The 12,858-nt window shown below is 41.8% G+C and overlaps 2 protein-coding genes and 1 pseudogene across 2 annotated transcripts in view; all 3 read left to right on the top strand.

Moving 5' to 3' along the window:
• The first annotated feature begins 53 nt into the window (after window positions 1–53).
• Window positions 54–1,300, top strand: LOC112623640 (histone H2B type 1). The gene has a single exon (XM_025384198.1). The coding sequence runs from the start codon at window positions 117–119 to the stop codon at window positions 495–497; it is 381 nt and encodes a 126-aa protein (XP_025239983.1). The 5' UTR covers window positions 54–116; the 3' UTR covers window positions 498–1,300.
• A 1,450-nt stretch (window positions 1,301–2,750) lies between these two features.
• Window positions 2,751–3,289, top strand: LOC112622535 (annotated as a pseudogene).
• A 1,636-nt stretch (window positions 3,290–4,925) lies between these two features.
• The window catches only part of LOC112622536, a 37,139-nt gene continuing 29,206 nt past the window's right edge, over window positions 4,926–12,858 (top strand). Inside the window, exon 1 of the mRNA XM_025382314.1 lies at window positions 4,926–5,232. Coding sequence (XP_025238099.1) covers window positions 4,926–5,232 — 307 coding nt within the window. The remainder of the gene's footprint in view (window positions 5,233–12,858) is intronic.

A 12,858-nucleotide genomic window follows, 5' to 3' on the forward strand; every position in this document is an offset into this window, starting at 1 on the left:
TCAATATGTAAGTTTTCAAACGCCAGTTTAGGACACCAGCTCTAGACATATTACGAGCTGCAGAGTGAGGATACTTGTCATTTTTCTTTAGGTTGTGGACGAGGTGTTTCTTTAACATGCCTGAACCTGCTAAGTCTGCTCCTGCCCCAAAGAAGGGCTCCAAAAAGGCGGTGACCAAGGCGCAGAAGAAGGATGGCAAGAAGCGCAAGCGTAGTCGCAAGGAGAGTTATTCCGTTTACGTGTACAAGGTGCTAAAGCAGGTCCACCCTGACACTGGCATCTCATCGAAAGCCATGGGTATCATGAACTCCTTCGTCAACGATATCTTCGAGCGCATTGCGGGGGAGGCTTCCCGCCTGGCGCATTACAACAAGCGCTCCACCATCACCTCCAGGGAGATCCAGACGGCCGTGCGCCTGCTGCTGCCCGGGGAACTGGCCAAGCATGCCGTGTCCGAGGGCACCAAGGCTGTCACCAAGTACACCAGCTCTAAGTAATTCTAACGTCTTCATACCCAATCCCAAAGGCTCTTTTAAGAGCCACCCACTTTTTCAGCTATAGAGTTGTAATTACCTGCATATTTTCTGTGTTTACCAACAGATTTGGTTTTATCTTGATTTGAGGGGTTTGCTGCTGTGTAGGTCTAGAGCACAGTTCTTTTGACTGCTTTAAGGCAAAATGCTGTACTTAATCTTAAGTTAGTGGTAGCATATTTGTTTTACCCAAAGTGCTGGTTACAAGGCTAGCCCATTGTGCTGATGTGCACATTTTTCTTATGTTGTGCTGTGATGTGTCCCTTGTCAAACTGGTTTCATAAGCAAAGAACTTTTGAAATTAAGTAATATTTCTTTTGCTACTGACAGTGTGGGGAAAAAGAATGTCTTCCTTAATTCCGGTTTAGTCATAACAGCATTGGCAAGTTTGCCTGGTTAAAATAATATAATCAAATTCTTCAAAATATAAGGAAAGCAAGACAAGCCATGTGCATGAAAACTGAAAAATGTGAACACCGGTGCCTGGATGCAGCACTAATAATCAAAATTGTTCTTTGTTTAAAGAAAAGTTTGGCTACTGGCAAAATAACATTTGGGAGTAATAACTGGAAGTCCAAGAGAGAAACACCCTTAACCCTAAAATATTTTGTTGTCACTTCCTCAAAGTTATTTTTTACTTTTTTTCCTTCAAGGTTGACTTCATATATGTTCATTTTATTCTAATAGGCAAAAATTGTGATTTTTAAATGAAAAAATAATTTATGTCATTCTACTTACAAATACAATTTTTCTATTCTATATACTCACATATAAAGATACTGAAGTTGTAGTGTATTGCTTGTAATTACAAACCTTACTTAAGATCATAAATTGTTATGAATGGCATCCATTGTAGAATACTTAGAATTTTTACAAAATATTTTAGTATTTTAAAAATATTTAAAATATTTTATACAAAATATTCTTAGAATTTCAACCCAGTTAAGAAAAAAGGAATAGTATTCTATATTACTTTCTTTTCTTTTTTTTTTTTTGTTACGAAGTTTCACTATTATCGCTCAGACTAGAGTTCAATGGCACGATCTTGGCTCACTGCACCCTCCGCCTCCTGGGTTCAAGTGATTCTCCTGTTTCAGCCTCCCAAGTAGCTAGGACAAGAGGCAGCTGCCACCACACCCGGCTAATTTTTATATTTTTAGTACACACGGCCTTTCTCCGTGTTAGCCAAGCTGGTTTCGAACTCCTGACCTCAGGTGATCCACCCTCCTCAGACACCCAAAATGCTGGGATTATAGGTGTGAGCCACTGCACCCGTCCCACAATTTTTTTTCAACTTCCCACTCCCTGTCTGGCACATAAATGGACACAGAACACCGCACTTACAAAGCATATATAAACATTCAAATAAACAAACCCCAACTGAAAATATGAAAACAACAAGAAAATCCTAGAAAAATGAAAGCTAAAAATACTAAATAGCTTCATGTGCAAATTTACATTGGTATAGCAGTCGATTTTTGCTTTCTGTAGTTCCATAAGTAAATATCTAAACTAAGGTGTACATCAGCTTGAGGGGAATACAACTTTCTGAAATTATATGCAAAAATGTGGTCATATGTGTTTCTCCTTCCCAGAACAAATTATATAGCTTTCTATCAGATTCTAAAAATATTGTGATCCACTGTGCTAAGCAGAATAAGGCTACCCCAGTGATGACCACATCCTAATCCCTGGAGTCTGCAAATTCCTGCAGTCTTTGTTACATTACGTGACAAAGGGCAACTAAGGTTTATGTGGAATTAAGGCTACTAAATTGGCTGACCTTAAGGAGATTATCCTGCATGTTATGAGTTAACCCAATACAATTACAAAGATTCTTAAAAGTGGAAGAGGGAATTGGAATAGAGAACTAGAGATATGGCAGCATGAGAACGATTTGGCCATAAATTTCCAGCTTTGAAAGTGAAAGAAAAGGACCATGATCCAAGGAGAGAGTGGCATCTACAGGGTAAAAAGGCAAGGGAAAAGATACAGGCTCTTTATTTCTTTAGTTAATATCAAGTCAACACCTTGACTCTTTTGCTCAGTAAGATCTGACTGAGCCCCAATTTTAAAAACTATATAATTACAAATTTGTATTTTTTAATCATAAAATGTGATAATTTTTCAAACCAGCAATAGGAAACCAGTGCAACTATACAAGTTTAAGAATTGAGTAATGTACCAGCCCTGGCCCGAGACCCCACAATCGCCGAGATGTTGATGCCTAAGAAGAACCAGATTGCCATTTATGAACTCCTTTTTAAGCAGGGAGTCATGGTGACCAAGAAGGATGTCCATATGCTTAAGCACCTAGAAATGGCAGACAAGAATGTGCCCAACCTTTGTGCCATGAAGGCCATGCAGTCTCTCGAGTCTCAAGGCTACTTGAAGGAACAGTTTGCCTGGAGACATTTCTACTGGTACCTTACCAATGAGAGCATCCAGTATCTCCATAATTACCTTCATCTGCCCCCAGAGATTGTGCCTGCCACTGAAGGCCGCAGTCATCCAGAGTCCAGAGCCTGGCAGCCCTCGGCCTAAAGGTCTGGATGGAGGGTGAGCAACCTGCAAGACTCACAATAGGAGAACCCGACAGCGATACCTACAGACGGAGTGCTGTGTCCCCTGGTGCTGACAAGAAAGCCAAGGCTGGGGCTGGATCAGCAACCGAATTCCAGTTTAGAGGCAGATTTGGTCATGGACGTGGTCAGCCACCTCAGCAAAACTGGAGAGGATTATTTTGCATTGAATAAACTTACAGCCAAAAAAACTCAAAAAAAAAAAAACCTCAATTCAGTAACATATTAACTAATGTTCTATTAAATTACAATTTTATACATTTAAATACAAATATGTAAATACTATTACAATTATTATAGAAGTATGTAAATTCTTCCTAAATATCACAGGCTCACAGAATTTTGATATTGGTGGGATTTTAACAGCAGCAATTTACAGTTCCTTTTTGTTTAGTCTCTACATATTTGATTTCTTTTCACAGTAGAAATCCTAACATTTGTATGGAAAGGAGGAAAATTTGATTATTTTTAGGTTTTATGGCCAGCTTTGGGGCTAGCTTTGGTTTATATGTTCCATCTTGGGGAGGAAAGAGTCTAGTTCCTATAGCTAGCTTCCCGGGAGAATGGGAGGGAGAGAGAGGAATGTAGGAGGAGAAAAACTTACTGCTGAGGCCGTCATTTTGGGAGTTTTCTGACTCCCAACACCACCTTTTATTTTAAAAGTCTGTAGGAAGTCGCCTATTTAATAGCTTGGCCCACTACACGTTGCCAATTCTCTTGTGATAAAGGCTGCTACCAGAATCAAAGAGAAAAGAAAACTAACAATAGAGAACTAAACATTAATACACCAGTGGGTTTTTAGGTTTAGATGTGCGAGTTAGCTAGTTGTTTAAATGAGAATTATAAATTTTAATAAACAGGGAAGAAAGAAAAGCCAAAATTGTAACACGGGCCTCCACAATGAGGACTAGAATTAATGGGATCACTAATTTTCTTTCTTTTTTTTTTTTTCTTTTCTTTGAGACGGAGTTTCACTCTTGTTGCCCAGGCTGGAGTGCAATGCTGTGATCTCAGCTCACCACAACCTCTGCCTCCTGGGTTCAAACAATTCTCCTACCTCAGCCTCCTAAGTAGTTGGGATTACAGGCATGCGCCACCATGCCCGGCTAATTTTGTGTTCTTAGTGGAGACGGGGTTTCTCCATGTTAAAGACTGGTATTGAACTCCTAACCTCAGGTGATCCGCCCTCCTCAGCCTCCCAAAGTGCTCGGATTACAGTCGTGAGCCACAGCGCCCGACGGATCACTAATTATCCATATTTTTCTCTTCGGGAAGAAAACCCTTTTGGTCAGATTTCCCTTAGCTTGGTGCTGGAGAGGGTGAGATCTTGCAGTTTTCAAACACTTCCTAAGGGGGTTCGGTCCCCAAGAGAGCAAGCAGCAGAAATGTCAGAGGCACCATGCCTGTGGGAACAAAGCTGAACTCCTCAAGGAAGGAGATTGCTACAGTTCGTCTTGTGAGCCGAAGCTCCTATTCAATCGTTCTAGAGCATCCAAGCAATAAATGATATTAACCTAAAAATGTTAATATATTTAATCTCATTTAGTTGTTAAAATAGGCCTAAATTTCCTCTTTGGGGACGTAAGACTTGCAGAGACGCCTCCATGGACAGCGCACTCTTCCGGCGGGAACTGGTGTCCTTGGTGACGTCATCCGGGTCTGAGCTGTGAGGGGTGGGGCCAGCAGGCAGTACCAAAATTCCCGTATGTGCGTTTTCAGTCTTCAATTAGGTCCGAATTCCCAGCATATAAGGGTACTACCGTCGCTCGTCTTCCAGATTTCTCCAGTTTGTCTTTCAGACTGGTTCGCAATGTCTGGTCGTGGCAAAGGCGGAAAAGGCTTGGGTAAAGGGGGCGCTAAGCGTCACCGCAAAGTCTTGCGAGATAACATCCAGGGTATTACCAAACCTGCCATCCGGCGTCTTGCTCGTCGCGGCGGTGTCAAGCGCATTTCTGGACTCATCTATGAGGAGACTCGCGGGGTGCTGAAGGTGTTTCTGGAGAACGTGATCCGTGACGCTGTTACTTACACGGAGCACGCCAAGCGCAAGACCGTAACAGCGATGGATGTGGTCTACGCTCTCAAACGACAGGGACGCACTCTTTACGGCTTCGGCGGCTAAGGCTCTTGCTTGAACGACTCAACATCTCAACTATCCCAAATTAAAGGCCCTTTTCAGGGCCGCCCACACTTTTCCTTAAAAGAGCTAATGACTTGCTAACCGCTTAGTCACTTCATAAGTCATTGTTCCTATCCACAGGTACGTATGTCTTTCGCGGTTTTTTTTTTTTTTGTTCCAAATTATATTTGGTTTCAGCATACGATTTTTAAAGCTACGATCCTTTTGCATTTAGAATTGCTATATTAGGCATAGCCTTTTCAGGAGGTATAGTAGGGGCTTAGGTTGCACCGAAAAGGTCAGAGTGGTGGTGTCTCATCTGTTTGTCTTACCGCTTTTTTTTTTTTTTTTAAATACTTAAAACTGCATGGTTTTTCACGTAAGTAGAAAAACTGCCAAGAGTGCGTAACCGCTCAAAATGGCGGACAGCGAGGAACAAAGCCAGTGCCTGGCAACGGGCGGATACGCAAATTAGCATAACGAATCTTCTGGGCGGTAATGTGGGCCTTAAATCCTGGCGGCTTGTTTTCTGTTAACGACCGAGTTTCTGGTGTGTAGAGGCCCCTGGGGTAGATCAGCTCACGCGAGGAGAGGTTGCAAGTATGCATTTCGGAATATTAATGAAGCCAGCCCAGTTGTCCCTTAGAAGTTCTAATATCTGCTGTTTTTTGAATAAAGAAATTTGACCCTTTAATCCTACCCTAAAGCTTGAAATTTAACATTTAACTCACATGAGACAAATCTTAAAGTTTAGGAACTCATGTACCTGCCTCAAGCGAGGAACTGAAACTCACCAGATCACTGCATCCACACCGTGAGACTCCATGTTTCTTAACCATCATGATTGCTTCCTTAGCACTCCCTGATTTCCTGTTTTCTCGCTACATAAACCCCCCCAATTTTGGTCCGGGAGACGGATTTGTGATTTCATCTCCCTTTCTCCTAAGCAGCAGCACGGGATTAAAGCCTTCCCTCCTAGGTCATTGAAATTCTCTGGCGAGCAGCAGGACCTGGACTGAACCCCTGGGATCTCGGTAACAAAAACATTTTTTTAAAAGTAGGTAGAATGTTTATGACAGTTTTTATAGTATACATACTATGCTATAATAGGACATTATACCCCAAATTGTTGAGTATACAGTAAACCCCACATAATCGAGTTGCATGGCTAGCAGAAAAAATGAAGGATTAATCATCTTAGTGTTAATTGCCGTATGATTTCTTTCTTGTAAGCAGAAACTAACTGCTGGAAAGCATTGTAGAAACTAGTTAGAAAATGTTTCAACGGATTCTGATTGACCAGCCAGAAATCCCTTTCCCCTGTTTTGCAGTCCTGCCACAACTCCAATTAGAGGACCAGTCTTACATATATTCGTTATTGATAAGTGGACATAGACCTTAAGCCAGTTTCAGCCAGCTTGTAGAGATTGAACAAATTGTGCCCTACAGTTCATCTTTTAGCATAAAGCTAAATCCCACCTCATTGTAATGCTAAAATCCTCCCCATGGTTCACATGAAATGTATGTTACATGTTTTGCCAAAGTGTAAGTGCCTGACTTCCCTCATGAATAATATTCAAAGAATTTTTCCAAACCTACTTAATCTGTGATGTAGGATTGACTGTAAGGCATGTATATATTCCAGCTCCCCTTCACTGACACAGAGTGCTCACTACATCCTGGGATTCTTCTCCCTCTGAAAATAAAGCCTTCGTTACTTCCTACTTGGATCTCATTGTCTATTGTTCAAAAAAGACATGTACTCATTCCACATTGAAAACATCCCAGTTATGCCCCAGATGTATTGGAGATCTGGTTTGTTTAAAGAAGGATGCCGCCATAACTTCGGTTGTGTCTCCAGTTTTCTTATCTAAAACAGGCTCCTCTCCCCTACTTCCCCATTTTTGGACGTTGATTTTTTGAAGACCAGACTTACGGAATGGTTTTTTTTTTTTTGGATTGGCTTGATTCTTAATCATTTTAGCTTCTGTATTCTCCATGTCCTGTAAAGTACAAGTGACTTCCATACACTTAATTGAAAGGTGAATATACCTGTCAGGAACAGTTTACACATTTAATGTACATAGTAGTACACTACATCAGAAGCACTTAATGTCTGGTTTTATGCAAATTCAAAGTGATAGAAAAATCGCAGGTTTGGGCTGGGCACAGTGGCTCATGCCTCTAATCCCAGCACGTTGTAAGGGCAAGGTGGGCGGATCACCTGAGGTCAGGAGTTCAAAACCAGCCTGGCCGTCATGGTGAAAACCCAACTCTACTAAAAATAAAAAAATTAACCGGGCATGGTGGCAGGCACCTGTAATCCCAGTTAATCAGAAGGCTGAGTTAGGAGAATGGCTGGAGCCTGGGAGGCGGAGGTTGTAGTGAGCCAAGGTGGTTACCACTGCACTCTGGTCTAGGCAACAGAGAAAGACTGCCAAAAAAAAAAAATTGGTGGTTTAGGGTGATAGTTCCACTGAAAGAGATTTTTCTTCTAGCCAACAAGTAATCCGTAGGCTGATACTTTGAAATCAGGAAAATAGTTATTTTGAATGTCATTTTTTAAAAGTGTGACCTTGTGCATATATATGAAAAGCATCATGTTATTGGTACTAAGGCACTGGTTTGAGGAGAAAAAGTTTTATGAGGATGTTAGTGTAACAACAGCGACAAAAAGGAGCACATAGCATGTGCCAAGCATTGTTCTACGCTCTGGGAGTTAAAGCAGTGAATGAGAAAGAACAAAACAATATGTCTGTGTACATAGAATTTATATTTATTGGGTGGTGGTACACACACAAAACAAAACATACTGTGTCAGATGGTGCTGACTGCTATGAAGATCACTGAAGCAGGAAAAGGCATAGCATGTGGTGGGAAGAGGTGATATTTTAAATGATACTGTCTTGGGAAATTTTACTCATAAAATGATAAAGAAAACATTGAGAAAGTGAGGACGCTCCTGGCTGAATAAAAAACCTCTTCCTTCTTTAATCCGGTGTCTGAGGAGTTTTGTCTGTGGCTCGTCCTGCTACAGGAGAATATTCCAAATGGAATACCAAGCAAGAAAGCCTGGAGGTAAAAAGCAAGTATTATGGCTGGAAAAAGGGGCAGAAGTGAGGCAGACATTGGAAGGCAGGACAAGGGACCCCGCCACACTTTACATGCTACGCTGACTACAGCAGCACCCAGCTCTATAACCTTGCAGCCACTGAAGCTTCTGCTCATAAAATCAAGCAATCAGACATCAAAGAAATAGAACACTCTAACCACAAACATCCTGGCCATCAGCATAGGGACTTCCAAAAGACCTTCCCCAAATGAACATGCAATGTAGGGTCTTAGATTATCCTAACCTAAATTTTGCATCATGTTAATGATAAAAATTATACCCCTGCATGAAGATTTAAGATGCCAGTGAGGCCTGAGACACAGGAAAAAACATGACAAGGGACTGCAAAGGTGTTTCCAAAACAGACCACGCCAAACATGCCATGATGTCACCTGGACAAAGCCCAGAAAAGAATAACAAAGTACACTAGCTTGCTTTCAAGGAGCCAGCTGCAAGTATACCTCTGGCTGCCGTCTCCCTTTCTGCTCAAGCCCAAAGCCCTAATAAACTGCCTTGCTCAAGTCCATCTTATATTCTTTGTCGATTTCTATTTTGTGAGGGTCAAGAACCCACTGCTGGTATTGGAGAGGGTGCAAATTAAAAACCAATAAGATCTGCAAGGCAAATGGAGACGAGTCTCTATATGGCCTTGTAGACCAGTATGACTACTGTTTTATTCTGAGTGAGATGGGAGCCACTGCAAGGTTATGAGCAGAGAACTGACATACTCTGATTTATAGACACACACACACATATATATGTATGTATGTGTGTGTGTGTGTGTGTATATATATATATAATTGTTTTTTTTTTTTTTTGGAGACAGAGTCTCATTCTGTCACCCAGGCTGGAGTGTAGTGGCGCAATCTCAGCTCACTGCAACCTCAGCCTCCCAGGTTCAAGTGATTCTCCTGCCTCAGCCTCCCGAGTAGCTGGGACTACAAGCGTGTAGCCACCACATCTGGCTAATATTTTGTATTTTTAGTAGAGATGAGGTTTCACCATGTTAGCCAGGATGGTCTTCATCTCCTGACCTCGTGATTCGCCCGCCTCAGCCTCCCAAAGGGCTGGGACTACAGGCATGAGCCACCACACTGGACCTGATTTATATATATATATATATATTTTTTTTTTTTGGAGACAGAGTCTCGCTCTGTCGCCCAGGCTGGAGTGCAGTGGCGCAATCTCGGCTCACTGCAAGCTCTGCCTCCCGGGTTCACGCCATTCTCCTGCCTCAGCCTCCTGAGTAGCTGGGACTACAGGCGCCCGCCACCGCGCCCGGCTAATTTTTGTATTTTTAGTAGAAACGGGGTTTCACCGTGGTCTCGATCTCCTGACCTTGTGATCCGCCCGCCTCGGCCTCCCAAAGTGCTGGGATTACAGGCGTGAGCCACCGCACCCGGCCTGATTTATATTTTTAAATGAGCTATCTGGATGCCTGATGAAGAATAAAGTGTGATGGGACCAGGGTAGGAGCAAGGAGACCAGTTCAGAGGGTACTACAGTAATGCAGTTGAGATGACAGTGGCTTGGACCAGTGTGTTAGTAGTACAGGCTATGTAAAGTGCTTGGATTCTATATATATTTTGAATTAAGGTTGATAGTTTGTTCTGAGCTACTGAATGTGTACAGTATGAAAAACAGACAAAAATGTATGATGATTCCAATGATTTTAGCCAAAGCAACTGGAATTGGAGGTATCGATTGCTAAAATGTGGAAAAATAAGAAAGGAACAAGTTTTGGAGAGGATTCAAATTCTTATTTTTGTATATCCAGAGAGAATTTAAGATGCCTGTTACATATCTAAGAGAAAGATATGAAAGATATGAAATAGGCAGTTGGCTATAAAAACCTGCAGGTTAGAAAAGAAACATGGGGCCCAGTGCAGTGGCTCACACCTGTAATCCCAGCACTTTGAGAGGCCGAGGCAGGTGGATCACCTGAAGTCAGGAGTTCAAGACCAGCCTGACCAACATGGAGAAACCCCATCTCTACTAGAACTATGAGATTAGCCAGGGTGGTGGCGCATGCCTATAATCCCAGCTACTTGGGAGGCTGAGGCAGGAGAATCGCCTGAACCTGGGAGGCGGAGGTTGTGGTGAGCCGAGATTGTGCCGTTGCATTCCAGCCTGGGCAAAAAGAGTGAAACTCCGTCTCAAAAAAAAAAAAAAGAAAAGAAACATGGAAACATAATTCACAGTCAAAGCATAATTGCCATAAGAGTAAAAAAGCCACAAGATGGGACTAAATCTCTTAAGAAAGAAGGTAGATAATAAAGAGAAAAAGCTTTGGGTCAAAGAAGTAAAGAATGTTTGTTTAGTATTAATGACGTGAATTTCTAAGTTACAGTTTTACAATTTCTCCAGTAATTTTCCTTTTCTCCTATAATTTTCAGAACAAACAATAAATATTATTCCTATTTTACAAATGTGGAAAAATGCCCTTACTCATAAGAGTATGAAATAACATTGGAATCCTCACTCAAATAATCTATTAAAGTTAGAGCCATGGGGAATAACTTTGGAGATCCAGTGATAGATATTCACAGTTTTTACAAAATACACCCACTATCGTCACATATTTGGGCACATTTCAATCCCCTGATTGAATTCTATGTGTTCTCAGGCATCCTGAAGCCTATTTGTGGAAACTGGCTTCAGAGCTCTGTATCTGATGCTGCCTTTTCTCTTCCCTTAGCTCTGCCACTTCTGATCGCTCTGAGAAGATGGACCTGGAGAATGAAAATCTCCATCTGATTCTTTTGAACTGATGTTTCCTTGTTGCTGTGGAGATACTATACATATATTTATGTCATGAACACTAAATGACCAGCCCACAGCGTTGTACTCCATACTCAGAGACCCTGTTACTTACTTGACATCTCTACTTGAAAGTCCAATTAATATGAACTTCCAATTTCAACAGAATTTCATTCTCTCTGACAAAACAGCTAATCTCATCATCTTGAAACTGGTGAATGGCATTTATACTCTTAGTTGGAATCATTTTTGTCTTTTTCTTTCACATCCTACATAACAATCCATCAGTAAGTTCTATGAGCTCTTCCTTGAAAACACAAACAGAATCCAACCATTTCTCATTCCCAATGCTACACCTCTGGTCAAGCCACTGCCATCTTCTACCTTTATTACTACAACACTGTCATCACCTGGTTCTCCCAGAGGAATTCCAATAAAGGGCAATTCAGATCAGATGACTCCTCTGCTGAAACCCCCACAATGGTTCTCATGTCACTTAATGAAAAACTCAAGGTCCTTTCAGTGGGTTACAGGCCACACTGTCTGATCCTTATTAACTCTTTGGCCTCAAATCCCACTACTCTTCCACTCCTTCCTAGCCAACTCCACCAGTTCCTGGAACTTGCTAGAGGTACTCCTCACAGGAACGACATACCGTTGGTTCCCCTTGAGTGGTCCAGTCAGCTTCTAGATTTCTGTAGGTGGTGTTCCCTCACTTCCTTCGGGTTTGTATTCAAATATCATAGTCTTCTTGAGGCTATCCATAACAACATTGTTTAGCATTACAACCCCTCCCCACCACCTCCCTCTATATTTTTTTCCTGCCCTTGAGGAGCTTCCAGTCTATTTGGTCAGTCAAAACATGCCTTTATGGAAAGCAGAGCAAGAATTAAATACTATGTAGAATGTCAGAAAAGAGGCCAGGCACAATGGCTCACACCTGTAAGCCCACCAATTTGTGAGGCTGAGGCAGGTAGATCACATGAGGTCAGGAGTTCGAGACCAGCCTGACCAACCTGGTGAAACCCTGTCTCTACTAAAAATACAAAATTAGGCATGGTGGCAAACGCCTGTAATCCCAGCTACTTGGGAGACTGAGGCAGGAGAATCACTTGAACTCAGGAGGCAGAGGCTGAAGTGAGCAAAGATCGTGCCATTGCACTCCAGTCTGGGCAATGAGAACAGGACTCCATCTCTAAAGAAAAAATAAAAGAAAATAGAAGTTCAGACAATAGTATAAATCATGTCAGTATTGGAAGTGATGGTTGATGCTTGGACAAGTGGGTTTGTGCCAGGTTTGGAGGCATGTTAGGCCAATGACAGGAATGTGGACTTTCTTCTGAACAACAGGGAACCACACAAAATCCCTTTCCTAACCCAGCAACTGTTCTGATTATGTAAAACAATTCTCATATCTTTTACAAAACTACTTCTTGCATTTAGTATATTGAATTCAAATTATGTGTTTAATTTATCTGAACAAGTGCCTGAATGAATGGATATGAATGAAATAAATGTAAATCTAAACAAATTTACAAATGATGAAATGAAATACTTCAGCGTACATGTGAAGTATTTCCTTTCCCTGGCGGAAAAGGAGTATATTTCAAGAAGAATCCCTTAAAAAACAAGTATCATAGGCCAGGCGCAGCGGCGCACACCTGTAATCCCATCACTTTGGGAGGCCAAGGCAGGTAGATCACCTGAGGTCAGGAGTTCGAGACCAGCCTGGCCAACGTGGTGAAACCCCAT

Source organism: Theropithecus gelada, chromosome 4, assembly GCF_003255815.1.
Source record: "Theropithecus gelada isolate Dixy chromosome 4, Tgel_1.0, whole genome shotgun sequence".
In the NCBI taxonomy this organism is placed as follows: Eukaryota; Metazoa; Chordata; class Mammalia; order Primates; family Cercopithecidae; genus Theropithecus; species Theropithecus gelada.

What these genes read in the sequence shown, in the direction of transcription:
- LOC112623640 (XM_025384198.1), top strand. Translation starts at nt 117, where the DNA reads ATGCCTGAACCTGCTAAGTCTGCTCCTGCCCCAAAGAAGGGCTCCAAA.